The sequence below is a fragment of the Phyllostomus discolor genome, chromosome 2 (assembly GCF_004126475.2).
Source record: "Phyllostomus discolor isolate MPI-MPIP mPhyDis1 chromosome 2, mPhyDis1.pri.v3, whole genome shotgun sequence".
Classification (NCBI taxonomy): Eukaryota; Metazoa; Chordata; class Mammalia; order Chiroptera; family Phyllostomidae; genus Phyllostomus; species Phyllostomus discolor.
Genome location: NC_040904.2, coordinates 107,468,843 through 107,496,482, shown reverse-complemented (window position 1 = coordinate 107,496,482; position 27,640 = coordinate 107,468,843). Strand labels below are relative to the sequence as shown.

The window sequence follows — 27,640 nt, the reverse complement described above, 5'->3', positions numbered from 1 at the left end:
ATTCACCTTGGCCTTTGCATCCTAGGATATTGAGCTCTGCTGTGGACATGAGTTAAGCCATGGTTCCTAAGGGCTATGGATGCATGAATAGGCACTCAGATGAGGAATCACTGCTACCTGTAGACCCTAAATAGTGCTGTCTTCACTGTTTCTGAGCAGAGTATGGTTGTGATCTCCGTAAGCACCCAGGTGACCTATGCCTGAAAACTGTTTGTCCCACCAGCTTTCTTTTTCAAATAAGGATTCCCATTTTTTATTGTTGTTCTATTGTTATTCTATTCTATTCTAGTGCTATTCTTATAACTATTAGAGTTACAGTTGTTCCACCTTTCTCCCCATTGCTCTCCCCTGCCCATCACCCACCACTCTTACAGTCAATCCCCCCATTGTTCATGCCCCTAAGTGCTCTATTCATGTTCTTTGATTTGCCTCTTCCCCTCCTTTTTCCCATTATCTCCCTCCCCTCTTGTCACTGTCAGTTTGTTCTCTATTTGCATGTCTTTAGTTCTATTTTTCTTATTTGTGTGTTTTGTTGATTATGTTCCACTTATAGGTGAGATCACAAGGTATTTGTCTTTCACCTCCTGGCTTATTTCACTTAGCGTAATGCTCTCCAGTTCCATCCATGCTGTCACAAGGGTAAGAGCTCCTTTCTTTCTGCTGCATAGTGTTCCATGGTGTAAATGTACCATGGTTTTTTAATCCATTCATTTACTGATGGGCAATTAGGCTGTTTCCAGTACTTGGCTATTGTAAATTGTGCTGCTATGAACACTGGGGTACATAGGTTCTTTTGGATTGATGTTTCAGGGTTCTTAGGATATAGTCCCAGCAGCAGACTTGCTGGATCAAAAGGCAATTTAGTTTTTATATTTTAAATTTAAAATGTTACATCTTTAGTTTTCTGAGGAAATTTCATACTGTTTTCCAGTGGCTGCACCAGTCTGCATTCCCACCAATAATGTACTAGGGTTCCCTTTTCTTCACATCCTTGCCAGCACTTGTTGTTTGTTGATTTGTTAATGATGGCCATCTGACAGGTGTGAAGTGGTATTTCATAGTGCACAGGTGGCAAACACAAGGCCCATGGGCTGAATCGGCCCTCCACCTGTTTTATTCAGCCTGGCATCTTGCTTCTACCTTGCGGCAACACTGAGCTCTCGCTTAAGTGTTAAGGAGTGGTTACATTTATACAGTCCTAAAATTACATTTGGCCCTTTTAAGGCAACTACGAGGCTGATGTGGTCCCAGTGAAAATGAGTTTGACATCCCTGTCATAGTGGTTTTAATTTGCATTTCTCTGATGGCTAGTGATGTTGAGCATTGTTTTGTGTGTCTGTGGGCCCTCTGTATTTCTTCCTCAGAGAAGTGTCTGTTCAGGTTCTTTGCCCATTTTTTAATTGGACTGCTTGTCTTCCAATGGTGTGGAGTGTGGTGTGTTTTCTTATCTATTCAGCTACTCTCTGTCTTTTGATTGGAGCATTTAGTCCATTTACACTTAAGGTTAAGGTACTTATTCATTGCCATTTTTTCATACCTGTGTTCCTCTCTCTCTCACTTTTTTTTCCTTTTATTGAAGCAGTCCTTTTAGCATCTCTTGTAGAGCTGGTTTGGTGGAGGTGTATTCTTTTAGACTTCTTTTGTCCGGGAAACTTCTTATTTCACCTTCCATTTTAACTGAGAGCCTTGCTGGGTAGAGTAGTCTTGGTTGCAGGCCTCTGGTTCTCATTACTTGGAATATTTCTTGCCATTCCCTTCTGGCTTGGAGCATTTCCATTGAGAAGTCAGCTGCAGGCCTTATAGGGGCTCCCTTGAATGTTACTTCCTGTTTCTCCCTTGCTGCCTTTAAGATTTTCTCTCTGTCTTTAAAACTTGCTATTTTAATTTTGATGTGTCTTAGAGTAGGCCTTCTTGGGTTCATCTTGATTGGTACCCTCTGTGCTTCCTGAACTTGCATGGCTTTTTCCCTCTCCAGGTTTGGAAAGTTTTCTGTCATTATTTTTTTCAAACAGTTTTTCTACCCCTTCCTCCTTTTCTTCTCCTTCTGGTAATCCTGTGATTTGTATGTTGTTACATTTCATGTTGTCCTGAAGTTCCCTTAAACTATCCTCATGCTTCTTGAGTCTTTTTTCATTTTGTTGCTTTACCTGTGTATTTCTTTCTACCTTTTCTTCCAGCTCGCTGATTTGTTCCTCTGCTTCATCCAACCTGCTTGTAATTCTTTCTAGTGCATTTTTTATTTCAGATATTGTATTCTTAATTTCTTCCTGGTTCTTATTTATAGTTTCTATTTCCTTATTCATACTGTTGTAGTTTCTCAGTCCCACTCAGTTCCTCATTGTTTTCATTGAGTTCCTTGAGCATACTTATAACTATTTTTTTTAATTCTATGTCTAATATATTGTTTGCCTCAATTTCATTTAGCTCTTTTTCTGAGGATTCTTCCATTCCTTTCAACTGGGGATTCTTTGTCTCCTCATTTTATGTGCCTCTTTTTGTTTCTGCATCTGAGAATGCTCTGCTTTGCATGCCTGTCTTTGTGGGCTGGTCTTCTGTGGTAGGAGTTCTGTGTAGCTCAGTAGTGCGGTCTTTTTGATCTCCTTGTCTGGATGCTCTAGGATTGCCCTTTCTTCTGTTTTTGTGGGTTCTCTTGTTGTACTTGTGTTTTGCTTGTTGGTGGCTGCTTTTTGGTGCTCCACCAGTTTTGATATGACACAATTCTTACCATTTTTAAAGTCTCACATTCTCATAAAATGCAATGCTGCACACCTGAAACCTTGTCTTCTCACACCTCACCAAGCCCTTTACAGCATCCCAAAGTGGAGTCTGATATGGCCTACCTGCTCAGCTGGGGTCTTAACTTCCCCAAACGGCTTGCTTGGGTCCCACTCCTGCCCACGCCTCCCAGGGCTGCACACAGCAGTTTTTAGAGATGGTCAGAGTTGTATGTGGTACGGTTTAGTCTACTTGTCACTCTGCTCCTTGACCCAGAGGTCCACTTAGGTCTCTGCTCAAATATCACCTCCTTGGGGCACTGTTCCTGACTCCCCGATTCTACTCTTTACTCCAACTTCTTTTTCTTCATGGCCCTGATCACTCTCTGACATGACTAAGTATTTTGTAACAGCTTTATTGATGTATAATGTACATACTATAAAGTTCATGCATTTAAAATATACAATTCAGTGGATTTAGTATATTCACAAAGTTGTTGAACTATCATCGTTATCTAATTTCAAAATATTTTCATTATCTTAAAAGAAGCCCTGTACCAGTTAACAATCAGTCCTCATTCCCCCTCTCTGCCAAGCCCCTGTGAATAACTATGGGCTTGCTTATTTTGACATTCATATACATGGAACCATAAACTCTGGTATTTTGTGATTAACTTCTTTCATGTTGCAAAGTACTGTGTTTCATTATCCATTTTCCCCTACCTCAGGGCCTATGCACTGCTTCTCCCTCTGCTGCAAACATTCTTTTCCAGATGCTCTGTGGCTCCCCTGCTTCACTCCCCTCCTGAGCAAGGTTGTCCCTGCCCCCATGTAAGTGAGTAACTGTCACCCTTCTCTCTTACCAGTTCTATTTTCTTCAGAGACCTTAACTCGCTCTGATATTTTTTCACTTCACTGTTATTCTGTTATCAGCCTCCCCCAAAAGTCAGGGACCTTGTCTTGGTCTCTGCTGTATGCTCAGTGTTCAGAAAGATGGCTACACATCATAGTTGCTCAATCAATGTTTATTCGTTGAATGAAGAAATTCTCAGGTCTTCTAGGGATCCCCTTAGCTTATTCAGGCCCAGCCCAGGGTCAGGTAAGGCCGTGAGCCACCTTGGGGCAGTACATGTCTGTGGCACCATCACCCTGGGATGCTTTGTATTGGCTTCTAGGAGCCCCCACAGTGCTTGGGGCACAGGGGCTGAGGCCAGCCAAGGTGTTTGTGCCATGTTGGGCAGATGGGCATCTCCTAGGATGCCATCGATTTGGTCATGAAGGAAATGTCTGTAAACAGGGTGTGAATTCCAGGCTGCCCAAGTGACAAATGGCTGATAATTAATGTTGGGCCTACACACCATTCATCAATTTAAAGTTGAGTACACAGCCAGAAGATTCCAAGAAAAAAAAAGTTGGGCCCCACATCCTCCTCATTCTTACTGATCAATCAACGATTTTGCCACCAGCTTATTAAAATATGGAGAACAGCATAGTTGGAGAAATTAAAGGCCCTTAAAGGCCCAGAGATGGTTTATCAGGATTTTGCAGATATGGATGGAGAAAGTGGGGGAAGGATGCCAGGAAAGTAGAGCTGGGAGGGGCAGGGGGGTGGTGTGCAGGCCCCATCTCATAGGTGGGGCAAGAGTGAGGCTAATACAGGGCAGTGACACCCTGGCCACACCCCTGGGAGCCCTAGAGGCAGAACCTGGAGGTGGACGTATTGGGCAGATAGGCAGAGTCTAGATCCCACACAGAGGACTTAGTGGCTGAGGGCGTTGGTGCCATATCTGAATGCAGGGCAAAGATAGAGCATTATTTAGGGGTCAGGCAGATCAGGGTTCAAATCCTAGCTCTTTTCCCAACCAATGGTACTGGGGACAAGCCACTTTTCTTCTCTTAGCCTCAGTTTCCTCCTGAGTCAGGAGAAAATCAGAGCCCTCTCAAAGGTTTGCAAAGATGAAGGGAGGTCATGTATGCAAAGGCCTGGGTGGGTACCTTCCAAATGAAGTAGATGCTCCATATAATACCTATCTTCCCAATAGTCTGAATGGCCAGAACTAGTCCCAGCAGGCAGCTGAGGTAGCTTCTATACCTCACTGAGGCATAAAGACAGTATTCTGGGTTTGAGGCCAAGCGAGTTTGCCCTCTCCAAGGACAGTCTTTCAAAGCACCAGGAGACTGCTATGCCTTTATTCATATTGTTCCCTCTCTGGGAATGTGCTTTCCTCACTTATCTTCTCCCTCCAGGAAACTCCTGTGCATACATCAAAACACACTATGCATGGCACCTCCTCTGGGGTGCTTGCTCAGTGCTGAGTCAGCTTCTTGCCTTCTGTGCTCTGAAAATACTTGATTCTTGCTAGGCTGTGAATCTCTTTTGGAAAGGGACTGTGCCTTATGCAGACTACTATGCAGTGATATAATAAGTTGTGTTGGATGAATAAGTGAAAGAATGAGCAAGTAAATGTATTAGTAGCTTTCACAATGCATACCCCTGCCTAAGATCACTTAGAGGCTTGTCTCTTACTACCCACTGCTTCCAAGACTGTGAACTCAGTGAGAACCAGGCCCTGGCCTGGGAATCTTGTCTATGTCTGTACCCCACTGGCCATGTCAGTTCCTGGTGCACAGTAGGCACTCAGGACATGTCAGAATGCCTGCGAAGGAAAAGAGGGGTCAGGAAAACTGTGCCCATGTTTAGTATGCAACTACGAGGAACCAGGGATGGTGCTGGGCATTTTCACCCATGAAATTCTTCTTTACCTTATACTAAGGTCATTTCACATATGTGGATACTGAGGCAAAGGAAACTAAGTATGTGCAGGAGGCAGAATTTAAACCTTGGGGTCTGGGTGCTTCTAAGAGCTCTTGCCACTTTCATCATGACGCCTTCCAGTGGAGTTAATGCTGCACATGTGAATGAAGGAGTGAACAAATGTATGAACAAATGACTGAGTTCTCATGGGAATCTTGCAGCCTCCTTTCTCTGTCTCACTCTAGTCCCTTTGCCCCCTGCCCTGGCCTCTTTCCTTTGCAGCTGGCCCAGCACCTTTATTTGGCGCTATAGAATGAGACCTTCCTCTCCCCTCCCAATACTTCTGCAAGATCCCCCAGATTTTCCTGTTTGGCCCTCTGTATCCCTACCTTTCCCTGCTCTGAAGCCACAGCTGCTGGCCCTTCCTGCTCCCTCTCCTGCCAATCAGACCTTCATTGTCCTGCCACATGTGGAGTGCCCTGCAAATTGCCAGTCTCAAAGGGCTCACCAAACATCCTCAGCAAGAAGCTGTACACAAGCATCAGTTCCTAAGAGGATGATGATTGCATCCTCAGTGTCCCCTTTCCAGAGCCTTGTTGTGCCAGGAAAAAACCCAAATGGCTGGGGAGGGAGGGACTTGTCAACTGTTATCACTGGGCGGGAAGTGGGCTCAGCTTCTGAGAAGGCTCCTGTTATGCATTGAGTGGGAAACACATTTCTAAAATGTCCTTTGCTCTTTGCATACCAAAAGCCTGTGTTTCTATCCCCTAGAAGTAGTGTCTCCCCAGTGGGGTGGAACTGATGTCACGAGGGAGATTGTTAACACTTTGAGGGCTGGGCCCACCCTGGGTTCTGGTTCAGTAGATCTGGAATGAGGTAAGAGGGTCCCATTTTCACTAGTTCCCTTTCAATGCTTTTGGTTGTGGTTGGGGACCATGAAGGAACTTCAGAAAGGGTGGGGACACACCACATTAGGCTCAACTGCTGAGGAAGTGGGGGGAGTACTCAGGGGCAGGGATGGAGGTAACTTCTGTCTCAGTTACTGTGGAGTATCTTTATTGAGCTGAATAAGCCAGGAGCAAGGTGGAGAGAAGGAAATGTGCTCAGAGAGAAAGGCCTGACCCTGGTCCCAGCTCAAACCAACCATTGTAGTCTTCAGCCTCTTCAAACAGCAGCAGCTGCACCCCTCCGAGCCCCTGTTGTACACCAGTCCCCAAATGCTTCTCTAGTATATGATTTTATGTCTCTGAGGTATGTTCATGTGCCATCTAAATGCATTCCCTACCTGGGGACCTAATGACAGAACTCAACCCCCGGCCCTCCCTAAATTTCCGATGGAGACCCTGAGAGTTCACACACTCTACCCCAGGTCACGCAGCTTAGCGGTGCAGCACTCATTGAGAGGAGGCCCTGGAGCCTATAGTTGCTGGAGTCATTTGACCTGGACTTTGTCCTTGCACCCCTCAGACCAACAGTGTGGCCTTGGGTGGGCCCCTAACTTCTCTGTCCTCAGCTCCTGCATCTCTGCATCTCTGCTATGGGCCTGAGGAGAAGGAAGAGGCTGCCATAACTCGCCCTCAACCCCCATCTGTGGACCAAGTTGCTCCTCTTCTGGCACCCCCTCATGGCACACTCAGAACAGGATCGGCACTGCCCTGTGCCATTTTAGCACACGAGGGGCATGAGGGTCAGGGTGAGGTGATTCCCCAGGGCCACACAGTGGCAGTCCCCATTCTGAGACATTTACTTTGGAAACGGAGATTTGGGGGGTGGGGCGCAGTGGCCTCTTTGGGGATGGTGTCTGTTGCATTTACCCTGAACATGGGGCTCTAGGGTCAAACCTGGGCTGGGGCCTCCCCAAGCACAGAAAGGGTAGGACCTGGCCTGTATAGGGATGGGGGAGACAGGCCTCTAAATGTCTTGGTTAAAATATACAAGAAAAAGAGTGAAATGGAAATCAGTAAATGCTGAATTAAGTGTCCTCAGGGTGAGTGCAGCTCAGCCCGCTTCCCCAGGCTCTGAGAGAGGCTGCAGAGGGATGCAGCGGGAACTAGGACCTGGGTGGGTCACCGAGGGGTGGTGAGCTCAGATCTGGGTGGGGTAGAATAATCCCAAGTACTAAGCTGTTACCAAAAGGCTAACCCAGTGATAAGACCCTGACCAGTGGGAAGGACATTGCCTAGGTGTTTGGGGAAGGCCTCTGAGCAGGTGACTTTTGAGCCAAGAACTCAATGATGGGGTCAGGAAGGCTGTTTCAAGCCGAGGGAACAAGTATGAAGGTCCCGAAGCTTGAAATTCACTGTCTGTACCGTAACAAGGACAGCATGCCTGAAGCTAAGGGAGAGGGGCCATGTGTCGGGAAGTAATTCCAGAGAGGTGGGCTGGGGCTGAGTGTGCAGGGCCTGAAGGTAGTGTTAGCAGACTATGTTATACTTGTGTGTGGGTATGGGGAGCAGACAAGGAGCCACTGACTCTTTAGGAGTGTGAAGGAATTTGGGTTGTCAGTGACAGAGCCTGGGGCAGGTCATTACAGCCAGGGAATAAGGCCTGGGTGCAGGCATGGAGGGTGTGGTCTCGCAGGCAGCCCTGTGACAAGTCAGGTCCATCAGGCCTTTCTGGAGCACCATGGAAACCAGAGTTTTGGGGTTTTGCAGGCGACTCTTTGCAGGACTTTGTAGCAACCAAGCGCTGTCCTCTGCTGGGATGTCTGAGCATTACATCTGGTGACATTTGGCTGGAACAACCCCAGAATTCCCTGAGAATTTCGAGGAAATGTCCCTGAGATCCAAGGTCCTGGGAGCTGGCAAGGACTCCCAAAGTCTTCCTCTCTTGCCCCTGATAGACCCTTGTTTGCTTACCGCTAGGGAGAGGGAGCTCATGTCCTTTTGAGACTGTGTTTTGCAGTACATGAGATCAGCTTGACCCCAGAAGGAATTGTACCTGGCTTCCTCTTGATCTCTACTCTGCTCTCCGAGTCTCAGGATTGCCTGCAGGGCCTGGGGTCACTGACTCTTCCCCACCCCACACACAAACATGTTTTCCCTGCTCTATCTAGGCTGGATGCCAGTTCCTCTAGGCCCTGTCCATCCTAGCGCCACTCAAGCTGCCTTATACCTGTCAGTCTTTCATATGGGAGCCCCTGACCAAAGAGACCTAATGGAAGGTCTGAACAGCCAAGGCCCACCCCCATGGAGGATGTGGCTTTCTCAGGAAAATCCCTGCAGACATTCTGAACCTGCCTGTGTCTGTCAGAGCCATGTGTTCCTCTTGATTCCCCAGAAACTGAAGGGGGGTTGACAGTGGGCCTGGTCTTGGGAAATGTGAATAGAGGGCCAAGCGATGGAGTGAGAGTCCAGCTGGGATGAAGCTGCAGCACAGCCAGGACCTGGGGCTTCTCTGGAGCATATGGACTTCCAGGACCTTCCAATGGTCCCAGTCCCTGCTTCTTCAGTAGCTGCAAAGGAGGGCATTCTCAGGAAGGCCAGAAGGAAAAGAGAAGAGAGGAGGGGAGTTGGCAGGCTTGGTGGCAGGGGGAAAGGACCCATTATTTGAGAAAAGAGCCCAGCATTTTTAACTGTCAGGTAAGAAGATTCATTCATTCATTCATCCATTCATTTGTTCATTCATTTATCAAATATGTTTGGAGTACCTACTATTTTCTAGGCATAGTCCTAAGCTTTGAGGACTGCCTGGCCCTCATGGTGGCTACACTTTAATGGAAGACAGATAATCAGCAAACAAACAAGGAAGTTGCTTTCAGGGAGTGATAAATGTATTGAAGATAACAGCTTGAGAGTGAGTGGGTAGAGAATGGCAGGGGACTTGTGGGCAGGAGCAGCCTCTCTGAGAAGAGACCTGAATGATGAGAAGAGAAGCCAGCTGAAAATCCAGAGGAATATATTATGCATTTGCTGATTTTTTTAACAGCTAAAGAGATTCATATAACATAGATTTCAACCATTTAAGGTGCACAGTTCAGTGGTTTTTAGTATATTCACAGAAGTGTGTGACCATAATCACAATCAATTTTACAACATTTTTAGCAACCCAAAAAGAAACACATATCCACTAGCAGTCATCCCCCAAACCCAGTCTTCCCCTAGCCCTGGTAACCATGAATCTATTTTCTATCTCTTTGGATTTGCTTCCTCTGGACACATCACATAAATGGAATCGTATAGTACCTGGTCTTTTGTGACTGGATTCTTCCACAACATAGTGTTTTTAAGGCTCATCCATGTTGTAGCATCTTCCAGTACTTCATTCCTTTTTTATGGCCAAATTATATTCCACTGTAGTATGTGACACATTTTGTTTATCTGTTCGTCAGTTCATGGACATTTAGGTTCTTTCCACTTTTGGCGACCATCAATAATGCTTTTGTGAACATTCATGTACAGGTTTTTGTGTGGGTGTGTGTTTCCAGTTCTCATGGGCATATACCTAAGAGTGAAATTGCTGGGTCACATGGCAAACTAGTTTCCAATGTGTCTCCTCCATTTCACATTCCTGCCAGCAGTGCATGAACATTCTTATTGTTCCACATCCTCGCCAGCACTTGCTGCTGTCCATTTCTGATGTAGCCATGCTAGTGGATATCAAGTGGTATCTCACAGTGGTTTGGGTTTGCATTTCCCTAATGACAAGAGATATTGAGGGACTTCCAGCCAAGATGGAGGCATAGGTAAACACACTGCTTCCTCACACAACCAAAATAAGTACAACAACAATTTAGAAACAAAAAACAACTAGGACTGACAGAAAATTAAACTGTATGGAAGTCCAACAACCGAGGAGTTATAGTAGACACATTCATGCAGACCAGTAGGAGGGGGGAGTCGGGGAGCTGGGATGGAGAGGACTTGCGGCAGGGTGGCTGGCAGACCCCAGGTGTACAAGGCAGCAGTGGGCAGACCCTGGGCATGTAAAGTGGCAGCAGGAAGACCTAGTGAGGCAGTGGATTGTGGAGGAGCACAGCATGCAAAGCACCTTGTGGAACCAGGCAGTTCCACATTCATGTGCAGATAAACCAGGCAAAACTAGGGATTGAGACAGACGGAGCAACCCAGGGTCCCAGCACCAGGAAATAAAGCCTCAAAACACCAACTGAAAACACCCATGGGGGTTGAGGTGCTGGAAGAAACTCCCAGCCTCACAAGAGAGTTTGTTAGAGAGACCCACAGGGTACTGGGATGTACACAAACCCACCCACCTGGGAATCAGCACCAGAAGGGCCCAATTTGCTTGTGGGAAGTGGAGGAAGTGACTGAAATCCAGCAGAGAGTGGAGCAAGCACCATTATTCCCTCTCGGACCCCGGCCCCATGTACAGCATCACAACCCAGCTACCGGTTGCCCTACCCTGGTGAACACCTAAGACTCTGCCCCTCACTACATAACAGGTGAGACAAGACCAAAAAAAAAAAAAAATGGCCCAAACAAAAGAAGAGATCAAAGCTCCAGAAAAAATACAACTAAGTGACAAAGAGGTAGCCAACCTATCAGATGCACAGTTCAAAACACTGGTGATCAGGATGCTCACAGAATTGGTTGAAATTGGTCACAAATTGGATGATAAAATGAAGGCTGTGCTAAGTGAAATAAAGGAAAATGTACATGGAACCAATAGTGATGGGAAGGAAACAGGGACTCAGATCAATGAGTGGACCAGAAGGAAGAAAGAAACATCCAATCAGAAAACAATGAAGAAATAAGAATTCAAAAACATGAGGAGAGGCTCAGACACCTCCAGGACATCTTTAAATGTTCCAACATCTGAATTGTAGGGATACCAGAAGGAGAAGAGGAAGAGCAACAAGTGGAGAAGTTATTTGAACAAATAATGAAGGAGAACTTCCCCAATCTGGCAAAGGAAATAGACTTCCAGGAAGTCCAGGAAGCTCAGAGAGTCCCAAAGAAGTTGGACCCAAGAAGAAACACACCAAGGCACATCATAATTACATTATCCAAGATTAAAATGAAGGAGAGCATCCTAGAAGCAGCAAGCAATAAGAAGGCAGTTACTTATAAAGGAGTTCCCATCAGACTGTCAGCTGATTTCTCACAAGAAACCTTACAGGCCAGAAGGGGCTGGAAAGAAGTATTATTCCAAGTCATGAAAGGCAAGGGCCTACATCCAAGATTGCTCTATCCAGCAAAGATTTCATTTAGAATGGAGGGGCAGATCAAGCCCTTCTCAGATAAGGTCAAGTTAAAGGAGTTCATCATCACCAAGCCCTTATTATATGAAATGTTAAAGGGAGTTATCTAAGAAAAAGAAGATAAAAAAACATGTACAGTAAAATGACAGCAAATTCACAATTATTAGCAACCACACCTAAAACAAAAACAAAAACAAACCAAGCAAACAACTAGACAGGAACAGAACCACAAAAATAGAGATCACATGGAGGGTTATCAGCAGGGGAGTGGGAAGAGGAGAGAGGGGGAAAGGGTACAGAGAATAAGTAGCATAGATGGTAGGTAGAAAATAGACAGGGGCAGGGTAAGAATAGTATAGGAAATGTAGAAGCCAAAGAACTTATATGTACGGCCCATGGACATGAACTAAAGGGGGGGAATGTAGGTGGGAGGGGGTGTGCAGGGTGGAGGGGAGTGAAGGGGGGAAATGGGACAACTGTAATAGCATAATCAATAAAATATATATTTTAAAAAAAATATTGAGCATCTCTTCAAGTGCTTATTTGCCATTTATATATCTTCTTTGGAGAACTGTCTACTCGGACTCTGCCCCATATTTGCTTACTTTTTAAAACAAAAGTCCATTTTTACACAAGAAGGTTACAGAAAAGTTTAATAGAACTGCTTGTCTTTATGGATGAGAGCCACAGAGCTGAGGCAGTAGGAGTAGAGGTAAGGAACCAAACTTTTCACCATAAACCTTCTACATTTTTTGCTTTTGAATCCTACTAATGTACTATGAAAGTACGCATTTAAAAAGTAAATTTGAAAAAATAACTGTATCAAGTCAGCCCTCAGCAGTCCCTTGAAGCAAATATCCAAAGCTCATTTAGAGAAGCCCCTTTTTGGCCCTTGCCTGGGGTCAGGTAAGTGGTGGTCTCCCTCACCCCTCACCCGAGGTCCTTACCTGGGTCACTGACTCAGCCAGGAGGGCTCTCGATTTTTCTCCTACTTTAGGCTCATGACCCCGCTATACCTCTCAGCTAAATGTCATACCAAAACCACTTTGGAGGAAGGCAATAGGAATTAAGCGCAGAATGAATCATCAGGAGGTAGTGTCAGGGGAGGACAGTGAGGTCCCCACATGTTGCTCCTGTGACCAAGGTTCTTGGTCAAGGCAGCCAAAGGGCCTATGGACTGGGGTCTTAGCCTTCTTGTGTTTGAGTGTCCTTGGCCAAGACTTGCAGGGCATGGGTCTCCTGGGGACAGGGGTCTAAACTGGAGATCTCCACCAAGCCCATAGTAGCCATAGGATGTGATATCCTTTAGTGAGTCCCCCTCATGCCCAGCAGTCACCTGGTAAATGTGTGTTGAATGAATGTCTGACAGGTTGTGGTGACCCTGATGAGTATCTGCGGTCCATGCCAGGACTCACTGCTTCAAGAAGCCTGTGGCATTTTCACCTTCCATACCTTTTAGGCACAGCCTGCACGGGGCTCATTGCCACCAGGGGAGGCCAATATGGTCACTAAGGGGGATGCGCCTGAGCAGTTGAGCAGTGGGACTCACTGCGAAGCTGTATCTTGAGCTCAAATTCCATTCATTCGACATTTTGCTGAGCACCTACTGTGTCCCTAACACTGGGAATACAGCGGTCAACAAAACAGATAAAAGTTCTTATCTTCATGGAGCTAACACAGTAATGAGGAGGAGAGACAAACCAAAAAAAAAAATACATAACTACAAATATGATTTTTAAGTGTACAATTTTAGTATATTTATTGAGTTGCACAGCCTTCACCACATTCAATTTTGGAATGCCTACTGAGTGCCAGGGCCCAGCAGCATATGGGGAATGCTGTGATGCTCAAGACAGGTGGACCTGCCTTGTGGACCTAAGATTCTGTGGAGAGGAGACAGATGTTAAAAAACCCCAACTAAACAGGGTGATTTAAAATGCTCTGGATGAAATAAATGGGCTCCTGGGGAGGGGGAAGGCATTTTAGCAAGGGTGCTCAGGAAATGCCTTCCAAAGACGTGAACTCTGTGCTGAGACCTAAAGAGAATGAGCCCTGAAGAGGACTGGGGGAGGGGTGTTCTGACCACATGTGCAAAGGCCCTGAGGTAGGCCAAGGTTGGCATGCAATGGAGCAGATGAAGGGATGATTGTCAGCCAGTGAAGAGGCTAACAGAGCCATGGTGCCAGTCCAGGCATGTGGATTTTATTCTGAGCAATGTGCAAAGCCAGAGAGGGATGAATCTAATTTGCATTTGTGCAAGATGATGTGCCACAGTACTAATAGGCAATAACCCCAACTAGGATGGAGAAAGACCTTGGCTCTTCCAGGAAAAAGATCCACTTTTGTCCCTGTGTGCTCAGCTTCTCCTAGATCTTTGCAAGGGCAGCACTGGCACAGACACAGAGACAGGCTTCTCAAGACCCAGGATGCTGTTTTTGGGTATACCCTCACAGAAAGTATGCTGCAGCAGGCTCATCTCCTATAATACTCCTTATGTCTGTTTCCTGTGAGGGCTCTGCTTTTCCCATTTCCCAGGGTAGGAACTGAGGCTCAGATATGGGCAGTTAATTGCCGCAGGTCTCACAGCAGGTGAAGGGTGGGTTGAAAACTGAGCTGAGGCCTGAGGGCAGAGTCCATGCCTGCTGTGCCTTCAACCTACCCCACCTCAGCCCAGGAATAGCCCTCTTGGGACCAAAAGGTGCTGTGCCTTTCTAGGTGACCTGGGACCCTAGCCCTCCAGCATAGGCCAGACCACCCCAGGCTGGCCCAGAGAAGAGGCACTTCCCAAATCCCTTCCCAGGGTAAGCATGAGCAGGTGACTGACTGGAGGTGAGGGGTGAGGATACCACAGGGCCTGGGTCCCCCAGGTCAGCCCTGCTTATGGTGTTCTCTGTAGGCCTGGCCTGGCCTCCAGCTCTGAAGCTTGGCAGGGAGGTATTTGTGAGTGGTGAGTGTCAGTGTCAATTGTTATATATTTTAAATACCCCCTGGGCAAAAAGCACAGCACATGCAAAGGCCCTGGGGCAGGAGAGGGCCTGGAAGGCTGGAGAAAAGAAGAGGCCATTATGTCTGGGGCAGACTGAGCAAGGAGGAGAGGGGCAAGAGACTGGTGGGAGGCAGGTGGGGGCTTGTGAGTCATTGCAGAGGCTGCAGGGGGGTCTCACTTTGATAATGACTACAGTACAACTTTGAAAACAATAAATGGAGCTCTGAAGGTGGCACTGCTGCCAACCTCAGGCACTCAGTCCAATAAGGACCTACTCAGGGCTGCAGCCAAGTGCCCAGCCAGCTGTCTTTATAGCATCCTGATTTTCTGACCCCTAGGGGTTCTGGTCACTCTTGTGAAACACCTGTCAGGGGCACCAACTCTCCCAGGCATGCCACATATACATCCACTCAGTCAGAATTCCCAGCAGCCTCTGTGAGGGGGTGGGTGGGAACTGGTCCTTGGAGGGAGAACCAGGCTGAGAGAGGAGTGACAGCAGGTGGCAGAGGGAGCCAGATTCAAACCCACATCTAACTACAAACCTATGCTTTGGCCCTGCACAGTCCTAATCTCCTCTTTCCTTAAAAATTAGTTCATTGGTGTTTGTAGTTATTTTTAGATGACTGAATAATGATTTTCAATATTTTCTCTTATTATAGTTAAGAATGTTATAGAAAATTTGAGAAATAAATAGAAATAAGAAAAAAATAATAGAAAAAGGGAATATAATAATAGAAAAAAGAAAAAGGGAAATAAAGTTGACCTGTAACTCCACCACTCAGAGGTGCCAGCTGTTAGTGGCACACTGACATGTGTTCTCCAGGATCTTTTTCAGTCGTGTTACTCATACCAAATATACACCTTGATGACCTAGTTTTCTTTTATTCACAATTGTCAACATCATTGCTTGCAAACATCCCTTTTTCGAGGGTACAAAACACCTGATCACATGCTGTAACCATGTATTTAACCATCTCCCACTATGGGGCACTTACTATAATATTTGTTTGGAGTTCTAGCTCATTTATTGTTGTAAATAATGCTGTGATGAATGAACATCTTTGAGCATAAAGCTTAGTGTTTGTTTTGGATTCTTTTTTGCTAAAAAATATCATTCTTGTGTTTTCTCATATCCTCAGGAGTAGGGCCAGGGGCTGATTCAATGTGACAGGACAGGCAGGGGGTGGTCCCCAGGAAGGGCCATGGCACTGGCAGTGAGCATGCTTGCCTAGCCCAGGGCCATGAGGTGGAAGCTGTGAGAGTATGTACCTGTGGGCAAGGGGGTCACTGGGCTTCTCAATCTCTTTTGCTGGCTTTTGGTTTTCCCCTTAAATGTTCACATCCCTGGGGCTCTGCTTGACCTTCCCACTTCACCCCTCACACTCTTCCCTCTCCTCTCTTCCAAGGCTAAGCCTCCAGCCAGACCCTTATAGCCTCCTAACACCTTCCCTGCGTGTCCCCCCATGCATTGCACCTCAACACATCCTAAAAGAGATGGATCATTTCTTCTTCCACTCTGCACCTTGTTCTGTGTCCCTGTGTAGGTAAATGGAGCCACCATTAACACAATGTACAGGCTAGAAACCTGGCTGTTGACCTTGTCCCTGCCTCTTCTTCATACTTACACTTCTCTCCAAAACACCTCTTCTCCCCCATTGTCCTATGTTGTATTCAGGCCTCCTGCTCCACCTCCCTTCAGAGTTAATGTTCCCCCACCTCTAATTTCTCCCCTTGCAATCCATCCTCCAGGAAGGGATCTATTTAATCACATTTAGTCACATGTCCCTATTCTGCTCAGAAACCTGTGAGGACTCCCCATGACCCTGAAAATGAAGGCCAAGCCCCTCAGTAGGTTGAGCCTCTACTCTTTGCTTCTCACCTCCAGACCTTTGCACATGCTTTTCTACCTGCAGGTAATGCCTATCCATGCACTGTCTTCTGACAAACATCTATTCATCCTTTAAGACTCAGCCCTAACATCCTGTTCCTCAGGAAGCTTGTATTTCTCCTTCCTATATCCCTCTTCTCCACAGAACTTACCCCTCCTTCTCTCACACTCACAAAATATTCTGTGTACATTTCTATTGACACAATTACTCCATATTATATACAATAGTCACACAGAATTATAACTGTTAGAGGACATATGTATTAAGGACTTTGGGTTACAAGTGAGAGAGAGCCCATTTCAAACCAGCCTAAATGAAATAGAATTATCAGTACACGCAAACTCTAAGTGCTCAGGCATGGCTGAACCCAGAGTCTGATGATGGCACCAGGACCTGCCTATTTTCTGCTTTCAGTTGGCTTCCTCCCGTATCAGCTTCCTTCTCAAGGGGCCTTGTGTACAAAACCTGCTCATGTCTTTCAGATTGAATCTCAACAAAGCCAGTGAAATCTGGGCCTGCCTTTCCCAGGCTCATCCTGAGTCCCATGCCTGGTCCTGGGCTAGCAGTAGGTAGAGACAACCCTACCTGAGCCCCAAGCACTGAGAGGGGCAGGGGTAAATGCCAGGAGGGAAGTGCTTATTGTCCATTACAGGCCTCAAGACAGAGGGTTCTCTTCTTCTAGGCAGGGGATATGGCTTTTTCTCACCTTAGTACCACCACTGCCTAGGCTGGGCCTGGTCCAAAGCAAGCACTCCTCAGCATTTTACACATGAAGGAAGAGTAGATGGAGAATTAGTGCTGCTTTTTGGTTGGGGAGCACACGTGGCCGGGGACTAGGGGCTGGGCAGTGGATGGCCTATGCTAGCTGGTCCCCAGCAACACACACAGCCCAAATGCAGCTTTGTTGATTCCTGTGAAGACCCAGGAGGAGACAAATCTTGCTGACCAGCCCTCAGGGTGATATATGGTAGCAGTAGGGAATGGCTGTTCTCTTCACAGAGATCTCAGAGGCCTCTTCAACCCTTTTTTCCAAGGAGCAAAGCAGAACACCGAAGACAACACACACACACACACACACACACACACACACCCCCTTCCAGCTAAGGAGGGAAGGTGGGTTCTGGGGGCTGAATTAGTAGTTATCAGCCGAGCAGTGACTATGAGCAACCCTGTGACATTCTCAGAGCACTGCCACGGAGGTCCCTGGTCCACCGTGACCCAGCTCGTGAACAAGGCCATCCTGCTGCCCACACTAGCACTGCCCTGAGCCTACCCTGTCCAGTGTCCCCAGTACCAGCATGCGGTTTCCCAGGATGGGGCTCCCAGGGAAGGCCTCAGGTGAACAGTTTTTCTTTCATAACCTTATGTATTTGAATGTTGATTGGTGGAAGGAAGTAATTAGTTTGTCAAGTACAGGCTTTACAATAGTGACAGAAAGGTTAGCTTTTAAATAAAAATTATTTTAGATTTAAAGAAAAGTATTAGGCAAATATTAATTCAGAAAAGGTGAGAAATGGGAGCTACTGTGGGGTCATACAGAACATGGAGCTTTGGGATACACTGCCTACTTTCACTGCAGCCTCATACCTGAGCTTGTGGATGGGGAGCATTAGCCCAGGCCTCTTCACCCCGGTGCCCAGCAAATTTCAGTTCTGTGAATATTCTAGCAGTCCAGCCTGGCTCTGCAAGAACAACAACAAGCATACTAGCTAATACTTTTGGAGGAGGCTGAGGTTTGGTTATCCTTCTGAGTCACACAGCTGGTGGTAGAGGGAGCTCTCTGTCTTGACCACCAGGCTACACTGCCTGCTGAAAAGGTGCAGGGGGTTGGAGGAGAGTGGGGGAAGTGAGAAGGAAATACAGCATTTATTGGATGATGGAGGGAGCCTACACCCTAGGGTACACTCAGACCCATTCTCTATGGCTTAGTGTCTGTGGCTGGTCCATCCTGCCCTTCCACGCCCCACACAGGCCTCAGGACCACTAATGAGACCTCTCACTCATGTTCATGCCTCTCCTCTATCTCACAGGGGCCAGCTCACAGGCTCATGAGTAGAGGCTCAGAAAGACTGGGACTGCTCCATCTGCCCCTGCTGTTTCTCACCCTCTGGGTGAGCAGGAGGTAGAGTTCCAGTCTCGCAGAAGCAGACACATCAGCAGCACTAGTCCAACCTGCCTCCTTCCCTGGTAGTGTAGCCCCAGTGCAGCAGGAGCTTCTGTAGGGAGCATCTGTGAACTGTAGCTCCTCCACTTCTGTGCCTTGGTGAACTCAGTAAGCCTGGCACAGTGCAGGGAGAGTGGGGGCTGATGCCAGCACTGGGGTTTCCAGAGCTCCATCAGCCAGGGCTCCAAAATAGCATGGAGAAGCAGCAGCCTTGGCATTTCAGCAGCACGCCTGCTTAGCTGTCCTGGGACCAAAGTCTGGTTTTCTCCCCCAGGAGAAGAGACAGGGCACCTTGGTGGTACTTGTGCACTTCAAAGAGTGTTTCCCTTCCTCAGCAGACAGCACATGAACAGTGAGGGTGCAGGGATGTGGAAAGCTGGTCCAGTCCCATACCTGTGATTAGAAAAAGTCTGCAATCTGGAGCCTCGCCCTGGAACTCTGTGCTTTAGAGAGTCCCTGATTCATTGTCCCAAGACCAATAATGAGTGGGGAAAGAGACTTGCAGAAAATGACATGCAGTGTGATTCAACTTATGTAAAGTTTAAAGACATATGCAAGTGTTTATGCAGTTTGACAGTACCTATCTACAGAGGAAAACAACATTGGATAGTTAACTATGGAAGCAAATTCACTGTGGCTATGTGGAAACAGAAGGGTGGTGAGGGGGCAGAAAGAGGTGGTAATGAGACTCCCATCAGATACACAATGTTACAATTCTTGTATTGGGTGTGGGGGGCACATCAGTTCATTGTACTCAATTTTGCTTAATTTCATCACTTGATATGATACCTTTTTTTAGGGTCCATGTAATACTTTATGTTTTCTATAAGCATGTATGTATATATGTATATGCATATGTGTATGTATATACATACATATAGTCTATACTATATGTGTGTGTATATAGTATAGACTATATATATATGTCTATACACACACACACACACATATATATATAGTTTATACAGAAAAAGTCCAGCTATTATTAATACAAAGAGAATGGTTTGTGTATCATCAACATCACCTGGCACCCAAGGAGAGTGGACTGGAATGTACATGTGTGAACAATGATGACATCACTGTACTAGTCAGTGGGGGCAGTAGATGCATTGTGTGAACATGCGTGCTTTGTGGCTGTCACATTCAAAATGACTGAGCAAGTAGAGCAATTAATCTGCATCAGATTTTGCATTAAGCTTGCACATTCCTCCATGGAAACTATTCAGATGATTCAGAAGGCCGCAGCTATGGGCAACTGGTGATTGGCAGCTTTGTCATGACAACTTGTCCTCTCATGCATCATGTCTCATGCAGAGTCTTTTGGCAAAACATCAAATCACACAGGTGACTCAGCCTACCTACAACCCAGATTTGGTGCCCTGTGGCTTCTCCCAAAACTAAAGTCACCTTTGAAAGGGAAGAGATTCTAGACCATCAACGAGATTCAGAAAAATAGTATGGGGCAGCTGATGGCAATTGGGAGGACTATGTGAGGTCCCAAGGTGCCTACTTTGAAGGGGACTGAGGTGTCATTGTCCTATGCACAGTGTTTCTTGAATCTTGTTCTTTCTTCAATAAATGTCTCTATTTTTCATATTACATGGCTGGATACCTTTGGACTGACCTTGTATATGTGTAGCTAAATGAATAGAAAAAGTTCTGGAAGGATGGGCTTCAAACAGGTAACAGCTGGTTACCTCTGCACAGATGGGAGAGGGGAGTACAATTCCCCTCATAAGATTGAGGGGAATGGTGTCAAAAGAGATTTTTTGTTTGTTTAAGGAAAAGAGATTTCTTTTATCCTCACCTGAGGAAGAGACACTGCAGTCATTGCTTTAAGGTAGAGAGGAAGGGAGAGGGAGAAACATCAATGTGAGAGCATCAATTTGGTTGCCTCCATATGGGCCTGAACTGGGAATCGTATCTGCCTGGGTTGGGGATAAAACCTCAACTTAGGTATGTGCCCTGGCTGGGGATTGAACCCACAACCTTTCAGTTATGGGACAATGCTCCAACCAACTGAGCCACACCTGCCAGGGTTAAGGAAAAGAGATTTTAATGTTATTTGTGCAATTAAGATTTGTTTCTTTAAAATGTAAAGCTTAAGCAAAAAGGAAAAAAAAATCCAGGACTTGAAGGATTTGTGATTCTGAGATTTGAAGAGTCAAAAATATTGATGGTTGGTTCTGCATTTCCACAATTGTAATAACCAACAACTTAAGGAGCAAGATGGGGGCTTAGGTCCATCCCCATAGGAATGGGCTCTATCCTTGGGACTCCATGGCTGTGGTCTGGCAGGTCCATGACTTGAGCTCCAACCTTCTCCATCTTTCCTCTGCCCAAATGCTGTCATGCTGCTTTCATGCTGGGAACAGATGGGAGCGCATCAGCTGCAGGTTGCAAGAGGGAGAGGCTTCCTGCGTGAGTGTGCCTGTCAGCCTGCAGGCTGGAATCTTCCTGTTGGGAGGCGAGTCCATGATGTGGGATGTTTCCACCCACCCTTTGGCAGCTGCTTTCTCCTTTCAGTCTGGGTTGCTTCCAGAGGTCCACAGTGACAATGTGAGGGCATGAAATGATTGGCAGCAATTCCAGGGCAACCCATACAGTGAGTGACTGTTGGGGTAAAGGGCTGTGCCAAAACTGATTATCTCTGTGCCAGTTTCAGGCCTTCACCTACAACCCTGAAAGGCTGGCTGCCACCCTCTACCTACCTCAGGCATCTGATTACAGTTGTGAGAGTCTCACCATTTAGTTCAAAGTCCTGCAGCATCACTTGCTGCTGTGTGCCCCAGTACCCTCTCATGACCTCAGGCTTCAGGAAAGTGGAGCTGGGCTAACAAACCCAACCCTCAGAAACCGGAAAGTGGGAAGTGATGGTGAGGGCTTGGTGTGATGCAGGTGAGGCCCCACACAGGCCCAGCTTATGTGGGCTCTCTCCTTTGCTGATGATCCTCTAACTTCTGTCACTTTCTGAAGGGACAAGCCTAAGGGTTCTGGAGTCAGGTCCAGAGTTATTGCCTTAGCTCCACAATTTTTGGAGCCTTCTTTGTGCCTGACCCTAGGCACTCAATATCAGAAACCAAAGCAGCCCAGGTGTGCTGCAAACATCGTCCAGGTGCCCTGTAAACACCTGCACTCTAGGCTTTTGTTTCTGAATGCCAGGTCTTTGCCATTTGCCCTATTTTGAAATAACAGCATAACATACAAGTACTTGTAAGCTTATGAGGGGGAACTGCCAAAATCAATGGATGTGTAGATGGGTGCAATGGTCACCTGCAAGGTTCCCTGCAACCAGAGGGGACACCTAGGGAAGGGACACTGCAGTCAGCAGTGGCCCACTTTTCTCTGAGTCTCAGCTTCCTCCTCTGGAAAACAGACATAATAAAATCATCCCTGCTTTGAGGAGGTTATGAGGGGAGTTGTTAAGGTCCAGGCTGGGAAGCCACAGAGATAGGGTTCAAGTCTTCAAGTCTCGGCTCCATCACTGCATAGAGATCAGACCTCTCTGAATGGGAGTCATAATAAACCTACTTCATAGGGTGAGGATTCACTAAACATTGGACTTGAAACAAAACAAGTCTTGTGAAGCCCTCATGGTTGTAGTTATTTTTGTGTTGTTATTAAAAGCTTGTGCGACTCCAGTGAGGAGAGAGGTGGAGCAGGCTGTGCAACATGTTAAGCCCACCTCTGTGACAGCATTCATCTCTGGAGAGAAGTCTATGCTGTAGGAAGGGTGGTCATTTAGCGATTCACTTCAGGAGGGCAAATCAGGAAGCATGATGTCGTTCCAATGCCGTTCATCATGGCCACCCAGCTAGCTGCCTCAGCTCCACCCCAGCTGCATATGAAAACATGGAGCTGGAAGAACTGGATCCCAGTCTCACTTCTGCTACTTGTTGCTGCCTCTCTGAGCTCCATTTCTTCCACTGTCAGGGAAGGAACAAAACTCAATGATGCAGCATCCCTTCTTCCCTTAAATTCAGAGGGCCTGAGAGTCCAGAGAGAATGGAAAAAGGGGGTGGGGTAATGGCTGTCTGAGCTGCCAGCCAGGGGCTGGGGCATTCATCCCTATTCTCTCATGTAATCTTCCCAAAGCTTTGCAAGCATTTAAGAGCCAAGACTCCGGAGCCAGACTGCCCTGGTGTGCCACCCACCAGTTGTGTGACCTTGGGCCAGTTGCTAACCTCTGGTTTTACTTTTCTCCTCTGTAAACCACAATAATAATCTTACACATTGGAATTGTCCTGAAGATTACAATGCATGTGACAATTACACACACACACACACACACACGTATATGTATGTGAGATAGGTGTAGAATTCCTGATTTATAGATGAAGGAACAGACTCCAATCAGCTAAGCATGAGATAAGAAGAGGGAGAGGGAGAAGGAGGAGCGAGAGGGAGGGAGAGAGGGAGAGAGAGAGATCTGTGTATGAACACAGAGTGAATCTCAGAGAGGATGCATGTGACCTCTCCTTCACCTCCCCGGGGTTCTCCCACGCTGTGTCCTCAATGGTACTGAAATGCACTTAGCTTATTTCTGCCTCAGGGCCTTGACACTCGTTGTCTCCTCTGTCTGTAATGTTCCTCCCGCACATGTTTTATTAGTCGGGTCTCAGCCCCCTTGTGCCCTCTTAGAGAAGCCTCTCCTGACCACTCCCAGCAATGTAAATGCTTCCCTCTACAACCTCTTCCTTCTCCCTCCCTTCCTCCTTCTGCTTTATTTTTATTCTGTTCCTTATTATCGTGCAAAATTATATACTTGACTACATGTCGATCTCCTATTTTTCCCTTAGAATGGGAACACTGTGAAAACAAATACTCTGCCCTATTCACCACTCTGTTGCCAGTCCAAATCAGTGCCTGATAGTGGAAGTTACTTGTGGGTGTTTGTAGAATGAGTTAGTGGGTGAATGAACGAATGGGCACCAGAGCTATATCAGAAATTCCCCCACCCCCAGGACATGGTCAACATAAATGATAACAGCTGTGCATCTGTACAGCTAGTGTGTGGTAAGCCCTCCTGAAATTCTGTAACATAGCTATTATGATCACACTTTACAGCAGCATAAATCAAGGCTCCCAAGGTCAAGCCCAAGATCTCACGGTCCTCAGGCGGCAGAGCCAGTTTTGGAATGGTCTGCCTGACTCCAGGGCGCCAATGCTGTGCACTCTACAGCAGCGGTCCCCAACCTTTTTGGCACCAAGGACTCCTACATGGGGTGGGCGGGGTGGGAGGGTAGTAGGGGCGGGTTTGCAGGAGGTGGAGCTCAGGAGAGCGTTGCTTGCGGCCCCGGGTTCCTAACAGGGGGTCGGGGACCCCTGAGCTACAGCGCACGCTAGGTGCTTTCCACCTGGTGGGTGACTTTTTGCAGCGAAGGTGCCCCTGGACCGCTCCTGATGCTGCAGTTGCCATGGCGACGAGCACCTCTGCGATTGGTCCAGGGCGGCCGCACTACGTTGCTCTTTGAGCGCTGAGGGAATGGCTACCGAGCTCCCGCCCCTCCTCCGGATGCTGCAAGAGCAAACCCGGCGCAGACTCACGGAGCCCAGACTCTCCGAGCCCACCCCCCTCCTCTCCCCTACCTAGACGTGCGGGAGGGGAAAAACCCAAAGTGGTCCCAGGCAGCAGAAAGGCCGATGCCCCCGCCCAACTTGGCGGCTATGATGACTCGACATCCTCGCTGTCTCCTGGAAGTGGTGTGAGCCCTGCGTGCTGGGGCCCCTTGGAGCCCACTACTGCTGCCCTCCTCTTCCCACCCCGTTGGAGGAGCCTGCCACCCCCGGGAATGTGATTTAATTTTATTCCCTTCTACTCGCCTGAGCGTCCAGCTCCTCCTCTAACCACGTTGAACCTTCCCAGCTGGAAAGGGAGAGGGAAAAAAACTGCCCCCAGGCAGGATGGCTTGCAGAAGACGCTATTTGTGAGTATATGTGCAGGTTTATGCCTGAAACTTTGAGGCAAGAGGACAGAGGAGACCCCGCTAAGCTTGGAGCTGGAGTGAGGTGCTCGTTGGGGGAGGGGTGAGCAGGTTGCCTTGCAGAGGGAGCTGGCCATCCCAGAGAGATGCCAGTGTTTGTCACCAACAGCAGATGTGTTTGTCTGTTGGTGCTGATGATGAGAAAAAGGCTGTTCAGTCATCAGGGGTCTATCAGGTTGCAAAATTCCCTATCTCTAAGGGTGGGTAATCCTGTCCCCCTAAATCCATATACACGGTCCCTAGACCCCCTGCTACCAGTTTGGCATTTGGTATAGTCCTCAGCGTGTCTATTTGGAAAAAGCCTCTTGTGCCCAGCTGATTCATGACTGGCACTTCAGCCATGCCTGATAGAAGGTTGGCTGAAGGGTTGGGGTGGCACAGAAAGGGTCAGCCACTGAGCAGGAGGCAGCGGAGTCCCCCTGTGCCACCCAGGTGTTCTATGGACCAGAGACAGCGTACCTGTCTGTTGGATCTAATGCCAGTGGCAGAGGCTGTTAAAGTCTGCAGGGGGTGGTGACATCATGGGACTGGGTATTTATGGAAACTGAAGCCTTTGCCTGTTACGTCAGGCTTCTCTGGGGCATCGGGATTGGAATACCAGCTTTCCTCGAAGCTCTCTGGGCCTCTGCACTGTGCTCTTCTGGGCTGAGCAACCTTTGGTTTCTGGCCTTACAGGACCCCTCCTCTGGGACTCGAGATCATAGGGTTTGAGACCCAGCTGCACATCTCCATCAGCCGTATGCAGCTTGACCACTACCTGGGCCATGTGGGGCTGTTCAGTGACCAGACCTTGTCAGTTAGAGCAAAGGTGGCCCCTGGGAGCTGAACTCAGTCCCCAGGACAAGGAAGGGGAGCCCTGGAGCAATATGTAAGGGGATACGTGGGAGGCTACTTCAAGGCTTCACAGCCCCCTTTATCATGACAAGGGCCTGTGGATCCCCTAAGTAAGCAGTACCCACTCCCCTCCACTAAGGGGAAAGCTCTCTCATTAATGGAGAGTTAAGGAATGTAATGGGTGATGGAGGTGGCCTATGTATATGGTTTGCTGTGATATTCATCTGCTCTTTTAGTGGAAAAGCCCACAGGTTGGTTTGTTGTTGTGAACAGAACATGCTGGAGTTCTCACTCCCTGTAATAAGACCCTGGTGGTATTTTTGAAGACAAATAATGAATCCTTACCCAGGGTGGAACTTCTGCCACTGTCTCCAGGAATAGGCCCTCCCGAAGCAGCTCCTTCCTGCCTGGGCCCAGGAGCCGATGTCAGAGCAATTCTCAGGATTCAGAGGTTGTCAAACACTGGGGCAGGGAAGATGTTATTAGGGTGAAATGTGACGATCTCTGATGTGTGCACTTTGCCCTGTGCCTGGCCACCGATGCTGAGTGATGAGATCTTTTCAACAGCCTTATCTGGGCGGGCACTAAGATTCCCATTTTAGAGATGAGAAAACTGAGGCTCAGCAAGATTCTCCTGGCAACTTGGATTTTGCTAGCTGGTGCTGGGAGTTTTAGCCCAGGCTGAATACTGGACTCACCTGAGAATTTTTAAAACTGCTTATGCCTGGGTCCCACCTCCAGAGATTCTGGTTTATGGGCCCGGGGTAGAGGTCAAGCATCAGGATCTTGTTAGTTCTCCATGTGATTTTAATGTACAGCTGTGGTTGATGTTCATGTGTGCAGTTGCTTCCCATGGTCGCGTGCTGCCCAAGCCTGGCTGATTATGATATTGCCAGAGACATGGCTACCATACAAATTTCAGTGTCCCTTACAACATCAGTACAGATCTGCTGGGGGCTCAGGGACCTGCATTTTAACAAATGGCTCCTGGCAGGTGCATTGCCCAATGGACTAAAACTGTCTTGTTTGCTTGCTTGGGAGAAGGGGTGGGCTGGTGAGGGGGTTGGACCTATCAGGGGCTCCATATTCCCTGCCTCCCATTCCTGTGGGTCTTTTCATGCTTCTCTAGCTCTCAGGCTGGCATTGTGACATCCAGGCCAGCCCTCCACATGCAGCCACCAAACCTCCAGCCACCATAGGTTTGCAAAGAGACTGGGGGGAAGGGTGGCTGGAAAGGGGGGATTACCTATGTTTTTATAGAAAGATGTTTAGATGTAGAGTAGGCCTTGCTTGAGATTGCACAGGAGCACTTTTTAAACATATATTTGCTCACCATGTTACCCTCATCCAGAGCCAGTGGTGGGGCTGACTCCAAAGCCCAGAGCCCTTCCAGCATCTGCTGCTCAAACCCCATTTTTATGAGGGCTCTTAACATGGAGAATGGACAGGGAGTTGAATATCTCTAGATGTCTAACTTACCTGGCAGTTGGAAAGTCAAGCACAGTATCATCATAGCCAACAGAAGAGTTATACTGGCTGCAGAACCTTCTCATGCGTGGTTGTCTCATTGATTCTCATTGATCCCACTTTACAGAGGAGGAAACTGAGGGTGGAGTCACGTGACTATTTCCTGATGTACACTTGGCAATGCTATTTCTCCCCAGTATGCCATATGCGAGACCTGGACAGATTTGCTCTGTTGTCACCGTGCATGGCAGGACCAGGAGGACCCCTGCCTGCAGGCTCTACCCACCCCTTTCCTGCCTCCCTCTTTGCCACTTTCTTCCCCTCCACCCTGTGGACTCCTTGGTGTGGGTCCCAAGATGGTTTTATGGAATCTAGGCTGTGTTGTTGAGAGGAGACAGTACTTACAGAGGTGGCACAGTGAACAGGATAAAGGATGATAAGGAAAGTATGAGGTTTATTCATGAAATGGGGGGAAATCATGAAGCCTCCGAGAATCAGTTGGAGAATCAGCCTTAATCAAACTGGCTAACAACCAAGGTCATTACTATTCCAACAGCTTAATTAATTATGTCTTAATTAAGTTTAGTCCTCTTCTGACTGAAACTACACTCACTATTGTAAGCACAATCTTACCGGGCACAGCACATCCTGGTACTTGAGCACAGGAAGTTGGGCTGAAGGAAATTT

General features: G+C 47.4%; 1 protein-coding gene across 9 annotated transcripts in view; it reads left to right on the top strand.

Moving 5' to 3' along the window:
• The window catches only part of IQSEC1 (IQ motif and Sec7 domain ArfGEF 1), a 447,285-nt gene that overhangs the window by 217,349 nt on the left and 202,296 nt on the right, over positions 1–27,640 (top strand). The window contains exon 1 of one of the 9 annotated variants that reach the window (XM_028504779.2): positions 24,180–24,595. The exons of 6 other annotated variants lie outside the window; for them this stretch is intronic. In XM_028504779.2, coding sequence (XP_028360580.1) covers positions 24,573–24,595 — 23 coding nt within the window. In that variant the 5' untranslated portion in view covers positions 24,180–24,572. Of the gene's footprint in view, positions 1–24,179; positions 24,596–27,640 lie in introns of those variants that run through there. 2 more of the 9 variants (XM_028504783.2, XM_028504784.2) reach the window with 2 other exon arrangements.